The sequence below is a fragment of the Oncorhynchus clarkii genome, chromosome 17, assembly GCF_045791955.1.
Source record: "Oncorhynchus clarkii lewisi isolate Uvic-CL-2024 chromosome 17, UVic_Ocla_1.0, whole genome shotgun sequence".
Taxonomy (NCBI): domain Eukaryota; kingdom Metazoa; phylum Chordata; class Actinopteri; order Salmoniformes; family Salmonidae; genus Oncorhynchus; species Oncorhynchus clarkii.
In genome coordinates this window covers 1,375,982-1,392,864 of record NC_092163.1, presented here as the reverse complement: position 1 = coordinate 1,392,864, position 16,883 = coordinate 1,375,982, and the positions used below count along the sequence as shown (strand labels likewise).

General features: G+C 49.5%; 1 protein-coding gene across 2 annotated transcripts in view; it reads left to right on the top strand.

Moving 5' to 3' along the window:
* LOC139370013 (thioredoxin domain containing 11) overlaps positions 1–16,883 on the top strand; it is a 42,457-nt gene that overhangs the window by 3,538 nt on the left and 22,036 nt on the right. For both annotated transcript variants that reach the window (XM_071109297.1, XM_071109298.1), the window contains exons 2-9: positions 3,389–3,605; positions 4,515–4,612; positions 5,542–5,671; positions 6,545–6,638; positions 7,408–7,520; positions 9,430–9,633; positions 9,879–10,662; positions 11,834–11,991. In XM_071109297.1, coding sequence (XP_070965398.1) covers positions 3,389–3,605; positions 4,515–4,612; positions 5,542–5,671; positions 6,545–6,638; positions 7,408–7,520; positions 9,430–9,633; positions 9,879–10,662; positions 11,834–11,991 — 1,798 coding nt within the window. The remainder of the gene's footprint in view (positions 1–3,388; positions 3,606–4,514; positions 4,613–5,541; positions 5,672–6,544; positions 6,639–7,407; positions 7,521–9,429; positions 9,634–9,878; positions 10,663–11,833; positions 11,992–16,883) is intronic.

Here is a 16,883-nt window from a genome sequence, read left to right as displayed (position 1 = left end):
CGGGTTCATATCACTAATGATCCTAAGAGATGTAAATATTGTTTCTCCCGTGGGAGCGCTGGGTTCATATCACTAATGATCCTAGGAGATGTAAATATTGTTTCTCCCGTGGGAGCGCTGGGTTCATATCACTTATGATCCTAGGAGATGTAAATATTGTTTCTCCCGTGGGAGCCCCGGGTTCATATCACTTATGGTCCTAGGAGATGTAAATATTGTTTCTCCCGTGGGAGCGCTGGGTTCATATCACTTATGGTCCTAGGAGATGTAAATATTGTTTCTCCCGTGGGAGCCCCGGGTTCATATCACTTATGGTCCTAGGAGATGTAAATATTGTTTCTCCCGTGTGAGCCCCGGGTTCATATCACTTATGGTCCTAGGAGATGTAAATATTGTTTCTCCCGTGGGAGCGCTGGGTTCATATCACTAATGATCCTAGGAGATGTAAATATTGTTTCTCCCGTGGGAGCGCTGGGTTCATATCACTAATGATCCTAGGAGATGTAAATATTGTTTCTCCCGTGGGAGCGCTGGGTTCATATCACTAATGATCCTAGGAGATGTAAATATTGTTTCTCCCGTGGGAGCGCTGGGTTCATATCACTTATGATCCTAGGAGATGTAAATATTGTTTCTCCCGTGGGAGCCCCGGGTTCATATCACTTATGGTCCTAGGAGATGTAAATATTGTTTCTCCCGTGGGAGCCCCGGGTTCATATCACTTATGGTCCTAGGAGATGTAAATATTGTTTCTCCCGTGGGAGCCCCGGGTTCATATCACTTATGATCCTAGGAGATGTAAATATTGTTTCTCCCGTGGGAGCGCTGGGTTCATATCACTTATGATCCTAGGAGATGTAAATATTGTTTCTCCCGTGGGAGCCCCGGGTTCATATCACTTATGATCCTAGGAGATGTAAATATTGTTTCTCCCGTGGGAGCCCCGGGTTCATATCACTTATGGTCCTAGGAGATTTAAATATTGTTTCTCCCGTGGGAGCGCTGGGTTCATATCACTTATGGTCCTAGGAGATGTAAATATTGTTTCTCCCGTGGGAGCGCTGGGTTCATATCACTAATGGTCCTAGGAGATTTAAATATTGTTTCTCCCGTGGGAGCGCTGGGTTCATATCACTAATGGTCCTAGGAGATTTAAATATTGTTTCTCCCGTGGGAGCGCTGGGTTCATATCACTTATGGTCCTAGGAGATGTAAATATTGTTTCTCCCGTGGGAGCGCTGGGTTCATATCACTAATGGTCCTAGGAGATTTAAATATTGTTTCTCCCGTGGGAGCCCCGGGTTCATATCACTTATGGTCCTAGGAGATTTAAATATTGTTTCTCCCGTGGGAGCGCTGGGTTCATATCACTTATGATCCTAGGAGATTTAAATATTGTTTCTCCCGTGGGAGCCCCGGGTTCATATCACTAATGATCCTAGGAGATGTAAATATTGTTTCTCCCGTGGGAGCGCTGGGTTCATATCACTTATGATCCTAGGAGATGTAAATATTGTTTCTCCCGTGGGAGCGCTGGGTTCATATCACTAATGATCCTAGGAGATGTAAATATTGTTTCTCCCGTGGGAGCGCTGGGTTCATATCACTAATGATCCTAGGAGATGTAAATATTGTTTCTCCCGTGGGAGCGCCGGGTTCATATCACTAATGATCCTAGGAGATGTAAATATTGTTTCTCCCGTGGGAGCCCCGGGTTCATATCACTAATGATCCTAGGAGATGTAAATATTGTTTCTCCCGTGGGAGCCCCGGGTTCATATCACTAATGATCCTAGGAGATGTAAATATTGTTTCTCCCGTGGGAGCGCTGGGTTCATATCACTAATGATCCTAGGAGATGTAAATATTGTTTCTCCCGTGGGAGCCCCGGGTTCATATCACTAATGATCCTAGGAGATGTAAATATTGTTTCTCCCGTGGGAGCCCCGGGTTCTTATCACTAATGATCCTAGGAGATGTAAATATTGTTTCTCCCGTGGGAGCCCCGGGTTCATATCACTAATGATCCTAGGAGATGTAAATATTGTTTCTCCCGTGGGAGCCCCGGGTTCATATCACTAATGATCCTAGGAGATGTAAATATTGTTTCTCCCGTGGGAGCGCTGGGTTCATATCACTAATGATCCTAGGAGATGTAAATATTGTTTCTCCCGTGGGAGCGCTGGGTTCATATCACTAATGATCCTAGGAGATGTAAATATTGTTTCTCCCGTGGGAGCCCCGGGTTCATATCACTAATGATCCTAGGAGATGTAAATATTGTTTCTCCCGTGGGAGCCCCGGGTTCATATCACTAATGATCCTAGGAGATGTAAATATTGTTTCTCCCGTGGGAGCCCCGGGTTCATATCACTAATGATCCTAGGAGATGTAAATATTGTTTCTCCCGTGGGAGCCCCGGGTTCATATCACTAATGATCCTAGGAGATGTAAATATTGTTTCTCCCGTGGGAGCGCTGGGTTCATATCACTTATGATCCTAGGAGATGTAAATATTGTTTCTCCCGTGGGAGCCCCGGGTTCATATCACTAATGATCCTAGGAGATGTAAATATTCATTTAGACTGAGCGGTTATGGATGGACTGACAGGTTAGAATGAGGAAGGCCTAGAGAAGACTCAACGTATGTTGTTACACACAACTTATTTCAAGACGAGACAAATTATGAGCAACTTGTATCGAAGTCCTTTCCTGTCTCTTCCTAGCGTCTTTCTCTGACCCCCCCCTTCCATCTCTCTCTCTCTCTTTCTCTCTCTCTCTGACCCCCCCCTTCCATCTCTCTCTCTCTCTCTGACCCCCCCCTTCCATCTCTCTCTCTGACCCCCCCACTTCCATCTCTCTCTCTGACCCCCCCCTTCCATCTCTCTCTCTCTCTCTGATCCCCCCCTTCCATCTCTCTCTCTCTCTGATCCCCCCTTCCATCTCTCTCTCTCTCTGACCCCCCCCTTCCATCTCTCCCTCTCTCTGACCCCCCTTCCATCTCTCTTTCTCTCTCTATTTGACCCCCCCTTCCATCTCTCTCTCTCCCTCTCTCACACCCACCCCCTTCCATCCCTCCTCTCTCTCTCACACCTCCTTCCATCCTCTTCTCTCTCTCTCTCTCTCTCTCACACCCCCTTCCATCCTCTTCTCTCTCTCTCTCTCTCGCTCTCACACCCCCTTCCGTCCCTCTTCTCTCTCTCTCTCTCTCTCTCTCTCTCTCTCACACCCCCTTCCGTCCCTCTTCTCCCTCTCTCTCTCTCTCTCTCTGACACCTTCCGTCCCTCTTCTCCCTCTCTCCCTCTCTCTCTCTCTCTCCTTCTCCCACCCCCTTCCATCCCTCTTCTCTCTCTCTCTCACCCCCTTCCATCCCTCTTCTCCCTCCTAGCCGGGCTAAGAATGTGGTTGCGTCTGCGCGTCCCCCGGTGAGGTTCTTCTCTGCCGAGGCCCCTGTAGTGGACCTGTACCTGGGTCAGCTGGAGCAGGTGGAGAGGCTGAGGGGCGCGGCAGAGGTGTCCGTCATCTTCTTCTATGCTCCCTGGTGTGCTCACTCCATCGCCGCTCGCCACGAGGTCCAGGAGGTCGCACGGAGGCTGGTCAAACAGGTACACACACACAGGAATGTACACACACACACACACACGCTCACACTCCATCGCCACGAGGTCCAGGAGGTCGCATGGAGGCTGGTCAAACAGGTACACATACACAGGAATGTACACACACACACACACGCTCACACTCCATCGCCAGGAGGTCGCACGGAGGCTGGTCAAACAGGTACACATACACAGGAATGTACACACACACACACACACACGAAGGAACAAGCACACATACACACACACAGGAATGTACGCGCACACACACACACACACGCGCGAATGAGCACACACATGCAGGAAAACACACGCACATATACGCGCACGCACGCACGCACACACACACACGCTCACACTCCATCGCCAAGAGGTCCAGGAGGTCGCCCGGAGGCTGGCCAGACAGGCTGGGAACTGCACATTGTGGACTGGCTTATCGTGCTGAGGGTTGGTTCAGAACAGTATATTTCAGAACAGGGTTGTATTCATTAGTCACAGACGTTTGCAAAAGGTTTGGCCTGTTGCAGAACCTTTTGCAATGGAAACCGTTTATTGCTCAGGAAGCAAACCGGGTGGGACCTACTTGAATATGTTGTATAGAAACTTGTTTTCATTGCAAAATCTTTTCCATTTGGAGGAAGCGGTTTCTGTTGCAAAATGTTTTGCAAAATGTTTTGCAACAGACCAAATGTTTATGCAATGGTTTTGGACTAATGAATACACCCCTGGTCTATTGCACAGCTACAGTATGGTGCTATATAGTCAGGTTGCCAGTCTGTTTCTACTGTAGACAGTACAACTCAATACACCTCCTAGTTACTGTATTAAATTGTGAAGCTGTTTCTAAATGGGACTCCTGGTCTGTGCAGGTGGTGTGCTGTGGTCTTATTCTGCCTCTGCTGTCTGTTTGTACAGGTGCAGTTTGTGGCAGTGAACTGTTGGTGGAGCCAGGGGAAATGCAGGAAACAGAAGAGCTTCTACCAATACCCTGTCATCCACCTGTTCTACAAGAGGTAGTCTAGTTGCTCTATATCTATACCCTGTCATCCACCTGTTCTACAAGAGGTAGTCTAGCTGCTCTATATCTATACCCTGTCATCCACCTGTTCTACAAGAGGTAGTCTAGTTGCTCTATATCTATACCCTGTCATCCACCTGTTCTACAAGAGGTAGTCTAGCTGCTCTATATCTATACCCTGTCATCCACCTGTTCTATAAGAGGTAAAGGAGGTGGTCTAGTTGCTCTATATCTATACCCTGTCATCCACCTGTTCTACAAGAGGTAAAGGAGGTAGTCTAGTCGCTCTATATCTATACCCTGTCATCCACCTGTTCTACAAGAGGTAAAGGAGGTAGTCTAGTCGCTCTATATCTATACCCTGGCATCCACCTGTTCTACAAGAGGTAAAGGAGGTAGTCTAGTTGCTCTATATCTATATCCTGTCACCTACCTGTTCTAGTGCAGTTAAATGAGATATGGTATAGTCTAGTTGTTTTATAGTCTAGTTGTTTTATATCTATCTCATTTAACTGCACTAGAACAGGTAGATGACAGGGTATAGATATAGAGCAACTAGTCTGCTAAATGGGTCCTCCTACTCTGACATGTTGTATCCGTCTCCCCCCCCCCTGTCTGGTTCTAAATGGGTCCTCCTACTCTGACATGTTGTATCTGTCTCTCCCCCTGTCTGGTTCTAAATGGGTCCTCCTACTCTGACATGTTGTATCTGTCTCTCCCCCTGTCTGGTTCTAAATGGGTCCTCCTACTCTGACATGTTGTATCTGTCTCCCCCCCCCACCCCCCCCTCCTGTCTGGTTCTAAATGGGTCCTCCTACTCTGACATGTTGTATCTGCCCCCCCCCCCCCCCCCTGTCTGGTTCTAAATGGGTCCTCCTACTCTGACATGTTGTGTCTGTCTCCCCCCTCTGTCTGGTTCTGGAGGTTTGGCCCTATAGAGTACAAGGGTCCGTTCCTGGCTTCCTATGTAGAGAGGTTCATCCTGAGAGTCATCACCCCACTGACCTACCTACCATCACGAGCCACACTACAAGACTTCCTGTCTTATCACGAGGTAATTGGGGGGGGAGGGGGGGAGAGATAAGGGGATAAGAATGGGGGGGGGGGGGGGGCTGAAGGGAATAAGAATAAAGGCAGAGCAGAGAAACAAAGAGATGAGAGGAAATGAGTGTTGTGCTTTGGGTGTTATTTTCTGTTGAAAGACAAGAGTTCTATGTCACAATGAGTGACAATATCTCAAATGGAACCCTGTTTCCTTTATCGTGCCCTACAGGGCTATGGTTAAACAGTAGGACACCTATATATATATATATATAGGGAACCCTGTTTCCTTTATCGTGCCCTACAGGGCTATGGTTAAACAGTAGGACACCTATATATATATATATATAGGGAACCCTGTTTCCTTTATCGTGCCCTACAGGGCTATGGTTAAACAGTAGGACACCTATATATATATATATAGGGAACCGCGTGCCATTTGGGAGTGGTCCACTAGGTGTGGTGTACCTGTGGGTCAGGTGTCGTGTACGGTATGGTGGAGGGTGTTATGTTGTCGAGGAGCTGTTTAGCCAGTTTCTTGTTTAATTATTTTGTGTAGTGCCTCTGTCTGTCACAACAGAGAGCCTGGTTTGTTTTGCTAGCAGGGTTTAGCCTGTAGATATTACCAAGATAAAAGTGAGTCTTTCTGCCATGGCTGACTGCTTCTACTGCTTCTATGACCTGTGATGTCACAGTACCTTTCCCATAATGCCCAGGTTGAACAGAAATCCTGTTGGAAGGATTCACAGAATCAGGAGGGAATAAACAGGAAATCCAGAATCCTCTAACCAAGGTTTCTGGAAAACCTTTGAATTTTGAGGAAGCTACCGGATTTTTGCAACCCAAGTCACGTGTTTCATGTCTGTTCTCCTCTCCTGCCTCCCAGCCGGGGGTAGTGGGTTATTTCCAGTTCAACTCTTCTCCTCAGCCTCCCGGCTACATCACATACCTCTCCTCAGCTCTGCAGGCCTTGAAGAGAGGTAAGCTAACCGCTACATGCTAACTCCCTAAAGCCCTGAAGAGAGGTAAGCTAACCGCTACATGCTAACTCCCTAAAGCCCTGAAGAGAGGTAAGCTAACCGCTACATGCTAACTCCCTAAAGCCCTGAAGAGAGGTAAGCTAACCGCTACACGCTAACTGGCTAACTCCCTAAAGCCCTGAAGAGAGGTAAGCTAACCGCTACATGCTAACTGGCTAACTCCCTAAAGCCCTGAAGAGAGGTAAGCTAACCGCTACATGCTAACTGGCTAACTCCCTAAAGCCCTGAAGAGAGGTAAGCTAACCGCTACATGCTAACTGGCTAACTCCCTAAAGCCCTGAAGAGAGGTAAGCTAACCGCTACATGCTAACTGGCTAACTCTCTAAAGCCCTGAAGAGAGGTAAGCTAACCGCTACATGCTAACTGGCTAACTCCCTAAAGCCCTGAAGAGAGGTAAGCTAACCGCTACATGCTAACTGGCTAACTCCCTAAAGCCCTGAAGAGTGGTAAGCTAAACATTAACATCCATGTTGTCGATGGGAGATGGATAAATGTAAGTCCTCTAATCCAGTGTCTTTGATGACCGCTACCTGCTGAGGTTTTTGCCACCGGAGTAGAATGTCATAGCCATTGAAATAGAACGAATAGACCAGACTTGGAAGCTCTGCCCAATTCATAGCAAGGCCTGTTCTACTCATTCTAGTTCTGTGACTATAGAAATGAGAAGTAAAAGATGAATGAAAGTGTGTGTTGCTCTTCCCTGCCTCAGACTTCCGTGGTGCGGTGCGTTTCGGGGTGGTGACCAGTAGACAGGTGGCAGAGTCCATCTCAGTCAGAGATGACCAGACCGTCTACCTGCACCGACACTTCAACTCCTCATTGGTCAGTCGACACAAGCCCACCCCCACTTGTCTACCGACACTTCAACTACTCATTGGTCAGTCGACACAAGCCCACCCCCCTTGTCTACCGACACTTCAACTCCTCATTGGTCAGTCAAAACACGCCCACCCCCCTTGTCTACCGACACTTCAACTCCTCATTGGTCAGTCGACACACGCCCACCCCCCTTGTCTACCGACACTTCAACTCCTCATTGGTCAGTCAAAACACGCCCACCCCCCTTGTCTACCGACACTTCAACTACTCATTGGTCAGTCGACACAAGCCCACCCCCACTTGTCTACCGACACTTCAACTACTCATTGGTCAGTCGACACAAGCCCACCCCCCTTGTCTACCGACACTTCAACTACTCATTGGTCAGTCGACACAAGCCCACCCCCCTTCAACTACTCATTGGTCAGTCGACACACGCCCACCCCCCTTGTCTACCGACACTTCAACTCCTCATTGGTCAGTCAAAACACGCCCACCCCCTTTGTCTACCGACACTTCAACTACTCATTGGTCAGTCGACACAAGCCCACCCCCCTTCAACTACTCATTGGTCAGTCGACACACGCCCACCCCCCTTGTCTACCGACACTTCAACTCCTCATTGGTCAGTCGACACAAGCCCACCCCCCTTGTCTACCGACACTTCAACTCCTCATTGGTCAGTCAAAACACGCCCACCCCCCTTCAACTACTCATTGGTCAGTCGACACACGCCCACCCCCCTTGTCTACCGACACTTCAACTCCTCATTGGTCAGTCGACACAAGCCCACCCCCCTTGTCTACCGACACTTCAACTCCTCATTGGTCAGTCGACACACGCCCACCCCCCTTCAACTACTCATTGGTCAGTCGACACACGCCCACCCCCCTTCAACTACTCATTGGTCAGTTGACACACGCCCACCCCCCTTCAACTACTCATTGGTCAGTCGACACACGCCCACCCCCCTTCAACTACTCATTGGTCAGTCGACACACGCCCACCCCCCTTCAACTACTCATTGGTCAGTCGACACACGCCCACCCCCCTTGTCTACCGACACTTCACTCCTCATTGGTCAGTCGACACAAGCCCACCCCCCTTCAACTCCTCATTGGTCAGTCAACACACGCCCACCCCCTTGTCTACCGACACTTCAACTCCTCATTGGTCAGTGGGGATGTCATCAGCGCGTGACAAACAGACTTGTCAGGGCCCAGAGTCGCATTAGTGGAAACCAAGACTGTTTTTTTTTAAGGGCAGACCTGATTGTAGATCAGGGGACAATTTTAGCTAACCCTAAACCTTTTCTTAACCTTCACCTAATTATCCTAACCTGCCACGTTAATTATCCTAACCTTCTGGGAAAAGTCACTCCTGCTAGTGAGCACTAGCAGGCCGGCCCTGAGAGTAGTCTTGGTTCCCTCTAATGCGATAGTGACTTTCTCCTGGTTGGGTCAAATATTCAGGAAAATCTCCTGGTACTGTCATTTGTTCCTATGGCGGTTTAGCTTTACCTTTCTGTCTCCCTCTCTCCCCCGTCTCCTCCCTCTCTCCCCCGTCTCCTCCCTCTCTCCCCCGTCTCCCCCCTCTCTCTCCCGTCTCCCCCCTCTATCCCCTCTCTCTCCCGTCTCCCCCCTCTATCCCCTCTCTCTCTCCCGTCTCCCCCCTCTATCCCCTCTCTCTCCCGTCTCCCCCCTCTATCCCCTCTCTCTCCCCCCTCTATCCCGCCTCCCCCGTCTCCATCCCGCCTCCCCCGTCTCCCCCCTCTCCCCCGTCTCCCCCCTCTCCCCCGTCTCCCCTCTCTCCCCCGTCTCCCCTCTCTCCCCCGTCTCCCCCCTCTCCCCCCTCTATCCCCTCTCTCCCCCGTCTCCCCCCTCTATCCCCTCTCTCCTCCCTCCCCCCTCAGATTTTCCCTAGTTGGGAGCGTAACTTCACCTCTGAAGGCATCTGTTCCTGGGTCTTTGAGCACCGCGAGACCGTCCTCCAATGGCTGGCGCCGACTGGTGCTAAGTCCCGCCTTCTGGAGCAGGAACTGACCAAAGGCCCTGCCCTCCTGCTCTTTCTGCCCCACAATCCCCTGGGGCCCGGCCCTGACCCGCTGCTGACGCAGGTGAGTCACCACGACAACAACGACGACCCTTACATCAACCACTACTACAACTACAATAAAAATAAATTTACTACAACATTTAATATTTTGATGTGATGAAGAATAAAACATGGCTTGAGAACATCATTGTGAATTGTTCCATCTAGATGAATGTAGTCAGACGGCTTCAGATCTCTGAAGATGAGAACGTCTAAATCTCTCCATTTTTATATCCACATTAATTGAACTCTTCGACCCCCTTCTAGATTGCAGACGTCGCGGTTCGCTACCATTCCTGTAGCGACTCCCCTCACCACCACCACCCCTCTGACCACTACTACTACAGTGGACCCTCCCAGCCCCTGTCCCCCCCTCTCTGCTGCCTCTCAGTGGTTCTGCCCAGGCCACACCCCCTCCCAGGCTCCACCTCCAGGGTGTGTGAGCTTTGTCTCAACCAGTCCAATCCGGGTCGCTCTCCCCTCTGCACCTTCCCCTCCCAGACATCAGGTGGTGCTGCCGTGCTCCAGTCCTACCTCAGACGATGCTGCCTACCTGTTGCTGCGACGGGGAGGACGGTTGCCTGTAGTAACATCCTGAGTAGCTACAGCCCGTCGTCAGGTCGCTATAGTGCCTGTTGTAGAACTCTGGGACAGCTAGGGGTTTCCCTGCCCCCACAGCAGGGGCTAGGGCTAGACAACGAGGGGTTAGGGACACCCCCTCCCTCACCATCCTCCTCCCAGGACTCCTCCCAGGACTCCTCCCCCTCCTCCCAGGACCAGGAAGCAGGCGGGATTAAAGGGTTGAGGTGTCGGACAAATAAGACGCTCAGGTTCTACATCCTGGACTCTGCCCTCCACTGGCCGCTGGCGGTGCGTCTCGGGGCGCTAGGCAACGACGAGATCGGTGGCGGTGGCCTGGGGGAGTTAGGAAGGTTGCTAGGCAACGGGACCGGTGATGGCGCACAGTCGTTTGCGACCATCGTGAACCTGAAGGATGAGGTGCACTACGTTCTGGACCACAGAGGAACTGCTACTGTTACAGAGTCTCTGGGTAAGACTGGGGAGTTACTGGGTCAACTAGCTACTGTTACAGAGTCTCTGGGGAGTTACTGGGTCAACTAGCTACTGTTACAGAGTCTCTGGGTAAGACTGGGGAGTTACTGGGTCAACTAGCTACTGTTACAGAGTCACTGGGTAAGACTGGGGAGCTACTGGGTCAACTAGCTACTGTTACAAAGTCTCTGGGGAACTACTGGGTCAACTAGCTACTGTTACAGAGTCTCTGGGTAAGACTGGGGAGTTACTGGGTCAACTAGCTACTGTTACAGAGTCACTGGGTAAGACTGGGTCAACTAGCTACTGTTACAGAGTCTCTGGGGAGCTACTCGGTCAACTAGCTACTGTTACAGAGTCTCTGGGGAGCTACTGGGTCAACTAGCTACTGTTACAGAGTCTCTGGGGAGTTACTGGGTCAGCTAGCTACTGTTAGAGTCTCTGGGGAGCTACTGGGGCAACTAGCTACTGTTACAGAGTCTCTGGGTAAGACTGGGGAGTTACTGGGTCAACTAGCTACTGTTACAGAGTCACTGGGGAGCTACTGGGTCAACTAGCTACTGTTACAGAGTCTCTGGGGAGCTACTGGGTCAACTAGCTACTGTTACAGAGTCTCTGGGGAGTTACTGGGTCAGCTAGCTACTGTTACAGAGTCTCTGGGGAGCTACTGGGTCAACTAGCTACTGTTAGAGTCTCTGGGGAGCTACTGGGGCAACTAGCTACTGTTACAGAGTCTCTGGGTAAGACTGGGGAGTTACTGGGTCAACTAGCTGCTGTTAGAGTCTCTGGGTAAGACTGGGGAGTTACTGGGTCAACTAGCTACTGTTACAGAGTCTCTGGGGAGCTACTGGGTCAACTAGCTACTGTTACAGAGTCTCTGGGGAGTTACTGGGTCAACTAGCTACTGTTACAGAGTCACTGTCTACTTGGAAACAGACCTGGGTTTAAATACCATTTGAAATCATTTAACATTCTGCAGCTGTGCTTGATTGAGTTTGCCTGGCTTAATGAACCAATAGAAAAGTCCTGAAACTGCAGACCCCACCCATCTGGCACTCCAGGCAGGCTAAAGCAAAGTATTTGAAAGATTTCTAATAGTATTTGAACCCAGGTCAGGTCTAGGGAAAGTAGACCGCTTTACCCATGTGTGTGTCATCTTGACCCTCCAGAGTTGTTCATCAGGAACTTTAGCACCTCCCACAGCCCACTGCAGAGACGCCTGGTGGGGAGGAGAGAGGAGGAGGAGGAAGAGAGGCCCCAGAAGAGACCCCTCATCTCAGAGCTGACCACCACCTCTTTCCTTACTACTGTCATGGATCCTCACAGGGTGGGTGAGAGAGAAGAGGCAGCCAGGGAGATGGAGTAGAAAGGAGAGAGGAAAATGAGGGGAGAGGGAGAAGCAGGGAGGGAGGAGAGAGAGAGGATGCAGCCAGGGAGAGGGAGTAAAAATGAGAGAGGAGGAGCAGGGAGGGAGAGAGGAGGAGCAGGGAGGGAGAGAGGAGGCGCAGGGAGGGAGAGAGGAGGAGCAGGGAGGGAGAGAGGAGGAGCAGGGAGGGAGAGAGGAGGAGCAGGGAGGGAGAGAGGAGGCGCAGGGAGGGAGAGAGGAGGAGCAGGGAGGGAGAGAGGAGGAGCAGGAGAGGGAGAGAGAGAGGAGGAGCAGGAGAGGGAGGGTGGTCCTCACCCCCACCTCACACTGGTTTAACATCATAATAACTGTGTGGTTTGATTTGACAGACCTTTAAAGACATGTCCTAGTTGTAGTTGTTCAGTTCAGACGGGTTTCTGGTTTCTAGGATGGACAGGGGGTGTGGCTATAAAATGGCTTTTCTTGATGAATGTGAAACGTGTTGTGTTCTCCAGGATGTGGTGCTGTTCTACTACAGTCAGTGGTGTGGCTATAAAACGTGTTGTGTTCTCCAGGATGTGGTGCTGTTCTACTACAGTCAGTGGTGTGGCTATAAAACGTGTTGTGTTCTCCAGGATGTGGTGCTGTTCTACTACAGTCAGTGGTGTGGCTATAAAACGTGTTGTGTTCTCCAGGATGTGGTGCTGTTCTACTACAGTCAGTGGTGTGGCTATAAAACGTGTTGTGTTCTCCAGGATGTGGTGCTGTTCTACTACAGTCAGTGGTGTGGCTATAAAACGTGTTGTGTTCTCCAGGATGTGGTGCTGTTCTACTACAGTCAGTGGTGTGGCTATAAAACGTGTTGTGTTCTCCAGGATGTGGTGCTGTTCTACTACAGTCAGTGGTGTGGCTATAAAACGTGTTGTGTTCTCCAGGATGTGGTGCTGTTCTACTACAGTCAGTGGTGTGGCTATAAAACGTGTTGTGTTCTCCAGGATGTGGTGCTGTTCTACTACAGTCAGTGGTGTGGCTATAAAACGTGTTGTGTTCTCCAGGATGTGGTGCTGTTCTACTACAGTCAGTGGTGTGGCTATAAAACGTGTTGTGTTCTCCAGGATGTGGTGCTGTTCTACTACAGTCAGTGGTGTGGCTATAAAACGTGTTGTGTTCTCCAGGACGTGGTGCTGTTCTACTACAGTCAGTGGTGTGGCTATAAAACGTGTTGTGTTCTCCAGGACGTGGTGCTGTTCTACTACAGTCAGTGGTGTGGCTATAAAACGTGTTGTGTTCTCCAGGATGTGGTGCTGTTCTACTACAGTCAGTGGTGTGGCTATAAAACGTGTTGTGTTCTCCAGGATGTGGTGCTGTTCTACTACAGTCAGTGGTGTGGCTATAAAACGTGTTGTGTTCTCCAGGACGTGGTGCTGTTCTACTACAGTCAGTGGTGTGGCTATAAAACGTGTTGTGTTCTCCAGGACGTGGTGCTGTTCTACTACAGTCAGTGGTGTGGCTATAAAACGTGTTGTGTTCTCCAGGACGTGGTGCTGTTCTACTACAGTCAGTGGTGTGGCTATAAAACGTGTTGTGTTCTCCAGGATGTGGTGCTGTTCTACTACAGTCAGTGGTGTGGCTATAAAACGTGTTGTGTTCTCCAGGACGTGGTGCTGTTCTACTACAGTCAGTGGTGTGGCTATAAAACGTGTTGTGTTCTCCAGGACGTGGTGCTGTTCTACTACAGTCAGTGGTGTGGCTATAAAACGTGTTGTGTTCTCCAGGATGTGGTGCTGTTCTACTACAGTCAGTGGTGTGGCTATAAAACGTGTTGTGTTCTCCAGGACGTGGTGCTGTTCTACTACAGTCAGTGGTGTGGCTATAAAACGTGTTGTGTTCTCCAGGATGTGGTGCTGTTCTACTACAGTCAGTGGTGTGGCTATAAAACGTGTTGTGTTCTCCAGGATGTGATGCTGTTCTACTACAGTCAGTGGTGTGGCTATAAAACGTGTTGTGTTCTCCAGGACGTGGTGCTGTTCTACTACAGTCAGTGGTGTGGCTATAAAACGTGTTGTGTTCTCCAGGATGTGGTGCTGTTCTACTACAGTCAGTGGTGTGGCTATAAAACGTGTTGTGTTCTCCAGGATGTGGTGCTGTTCTACTACAGTCAGTGGTGTGGCTATAAAACGTGTTGTGTTCTCCAGGACGTGGTGCTGTTCTACTACAGTCAATGGTGTGGCTATAAAACGTGTTGTGTTCTCCAGGATGTGGTGCTGTTCTACTACAGTCAGTGGTGTGGCTATAAAACGTGTTGTGTTCTCCAGGATGTGGTGCTGTTCTACTACAGTCAGTGGTGTGGCTATAAAACGTGTTGTGTTCTCCAGGATGTGGTGCTGCTCTACTACAGTCAGTGGTGTGGCTATAAAACGTGTTGTGTTCTCCAGGATGTGGTGCTGTTCTACTACAGTCAGTGGTGTGGCTATAAAACGTGTTGTGTTCTCCAGGATGTGGTGCTGTTCTACTACAGTCAGTGGTGTGGCTATAAAACGTGTTGTGTTCTCCAGGATGTGGTGCTGTTCTACTACAGTCAGTGGTGTGGCTATAAAACGTGTTGTGTTCTCCAGGATGTGGTGCTGTTCTACTACAGTCAGTGGTGTGGCTATAAAACGTGTTGTGTTCTCCAGGATGTGGTGCTGTTCTACTACAGTCAGTGGTGTGGCTATAAAACGTGTTGTGTTCTCCAGGATGTGGTGCTGTTCTACTACAGTCAGTGGTGTGGCTATAAAACGTGTTGTGTTCTCCAGGATGTGGTGCTGTTCTACTACAGTCAGTGGTGTGGCTATAAAACGTGTTGTGTTCTCCAGGATGTGGTGCTGTTCTACTACAGTCAGTGGTGTGGCTATAAAACGTGTTGTGTTCTCCAGGATGTGGTGCTGTTCTACTACAGTCAGTGGTGTGGCTATAAAACGTGTTGTGTTCTCCAGGATGTGGTGCTGTTCTACTACAGTCAGTGGTGTGGCTATAAAACGTGTTGTGTTCTCCAGGATGTGGTGCTGTTCTACTACAGTCAGTGGTGTGGCTATAAAACGTGTTGTGTTCTCCAGGATGTGGTGCTGTTCTACTACAGTCAGTGGTGTGGCTATAAAACGTGTTGTGTTCTCCAGGATGTGGTGCTGTTCTACTACAGTCAGTGGTGTGGCTATAAAACGTGTTGTGTTCTCCAGGATGTGGTGCTGTTCTACTACAGTCAGTGGTGTGGCTATAAAACGTGTTGTGTTCTCCAGGATGTGGTGCTGTTCTACTACAGTCAGTGGTGTGGCTATAAAACGTGTTGTGTTCTCCAGGATGTGGTGCTGTTCTACTACAGTCAGTGGTGTGGCTATAAAACGTGTTGTGTTCTCCAGGATGTGGTGCTGTTCTACTACAGTCAGTGGTGTGGCTATAAAACGTGTTGTCTTCTCCAGGATGTGGTGCTGTTCTACTACAGTCAGTGGTGTGGCTATAAAACGTGTTGTGTTCTCCAGGATGTGGTGCTGTTCTACTACAGTCAGTGGTGTGGCTATAAAACGTGTTGTGTTCTCCAGGATGTGGTGCTGTTCTACTACAGTCAGTGGTGTGGCTATAAAACGTGTTGTGTTCTCCAGGATGTGGTGCTGTTCTACTACAGTCAGTGGTGTGGCTATAAAACGTGTTGTGTTCTCCAGGATGTGGTGCTGTTCTACTACAGTCAGTGGTGTGGCTATAAAACGTGTTGTGTTCTCCAGGATGTGGTGCTGTTCTACTACAGTCAGTGGTGTGGCTATAAAACGTGTTGTGTTCTCCAGGATGTGGTGCTGTTCTACTACAGTCAGTGGTGTGGCTATAAAACGTGTTGTGTTCTCCAGGATGTGGTGCTGTTCTACTACAGTCAGTGGTGTGGCTATAAAACGTGTTGTGTTCTCCAGGATGTGGTGCTGTTCTACTACAGTCAGTGGTGTGGCTATAAAACGTGTTGTGTTCTCCAGGATGTGGTGCTGTTCTACTACAGTCAGTGGTGTGGCTATAAAACGTGTTGTGTTCTCCAGGATGTGGTGCTGTTCTACTACAGTCAGTGGTGTGGCTATAAAACGTGTTGTGTTCTCCAGGATGTGGTGCTGTTCTACTACAGTCAGTGGTGTGGCTATAAAACGTGTTGTGTTCTCCAGGATGTGGTGCTGTTCTACTACAGTCAGTGGTGTGGCTATAAAACGTGTTGTGTTCTCCAGGACGTGGTGCTGTTCTACTACAGTCAGTGGTGTGGCTATAAAACGTGTTGTGTTCTCCAGGACGTGGTGCTGTTCTACTACAGTCAGTGGTGTGGCTATAAAACGTGTTGTGTTCTCCAGGACGTGGTGCTGTTCTACTACAGTCAGTGGTGTGGCTATAAAACGTGTTGTGTTCTCCAGGACGTGGTGCTGTTCTACTACAGTCAGTGGTGTGGCTATAAAACGTGTTGTGTTCTCCAGGACGTGGTGCTGTTCTACTACAGTCAGTGGTGTGGCTATAAAACGTGTTGTGTTCTCCAGGATGTGGTGCTGTTCTACTACAGTCAGTGGTGTGGCTATAAAACGTGTTGTGTTCTCCAGGATGTGGTGCTGTTCTACTACAGTCAGTGGTGTGGCTATAAAACGTGTTGTGTTCTCCAGGATGTGGTGCTGTTCTACTACAGTCAGTGGTGTGGCTATAAAACGTGTTGTGTTCTCCAGGATGTGGTGCTGTTCTACTACAGTCAGTGGTGTGGCTATAAAACGTGTTGTGTTCTCCAGGATGTGGTGCTGTTCTACTACAGTCAGTGGTGTGGCTATAAAACGTGTTGTGTTCTCCAGGATGTGGTGCTGTTCTACTACAGTCAGTGGTGTGGCTAT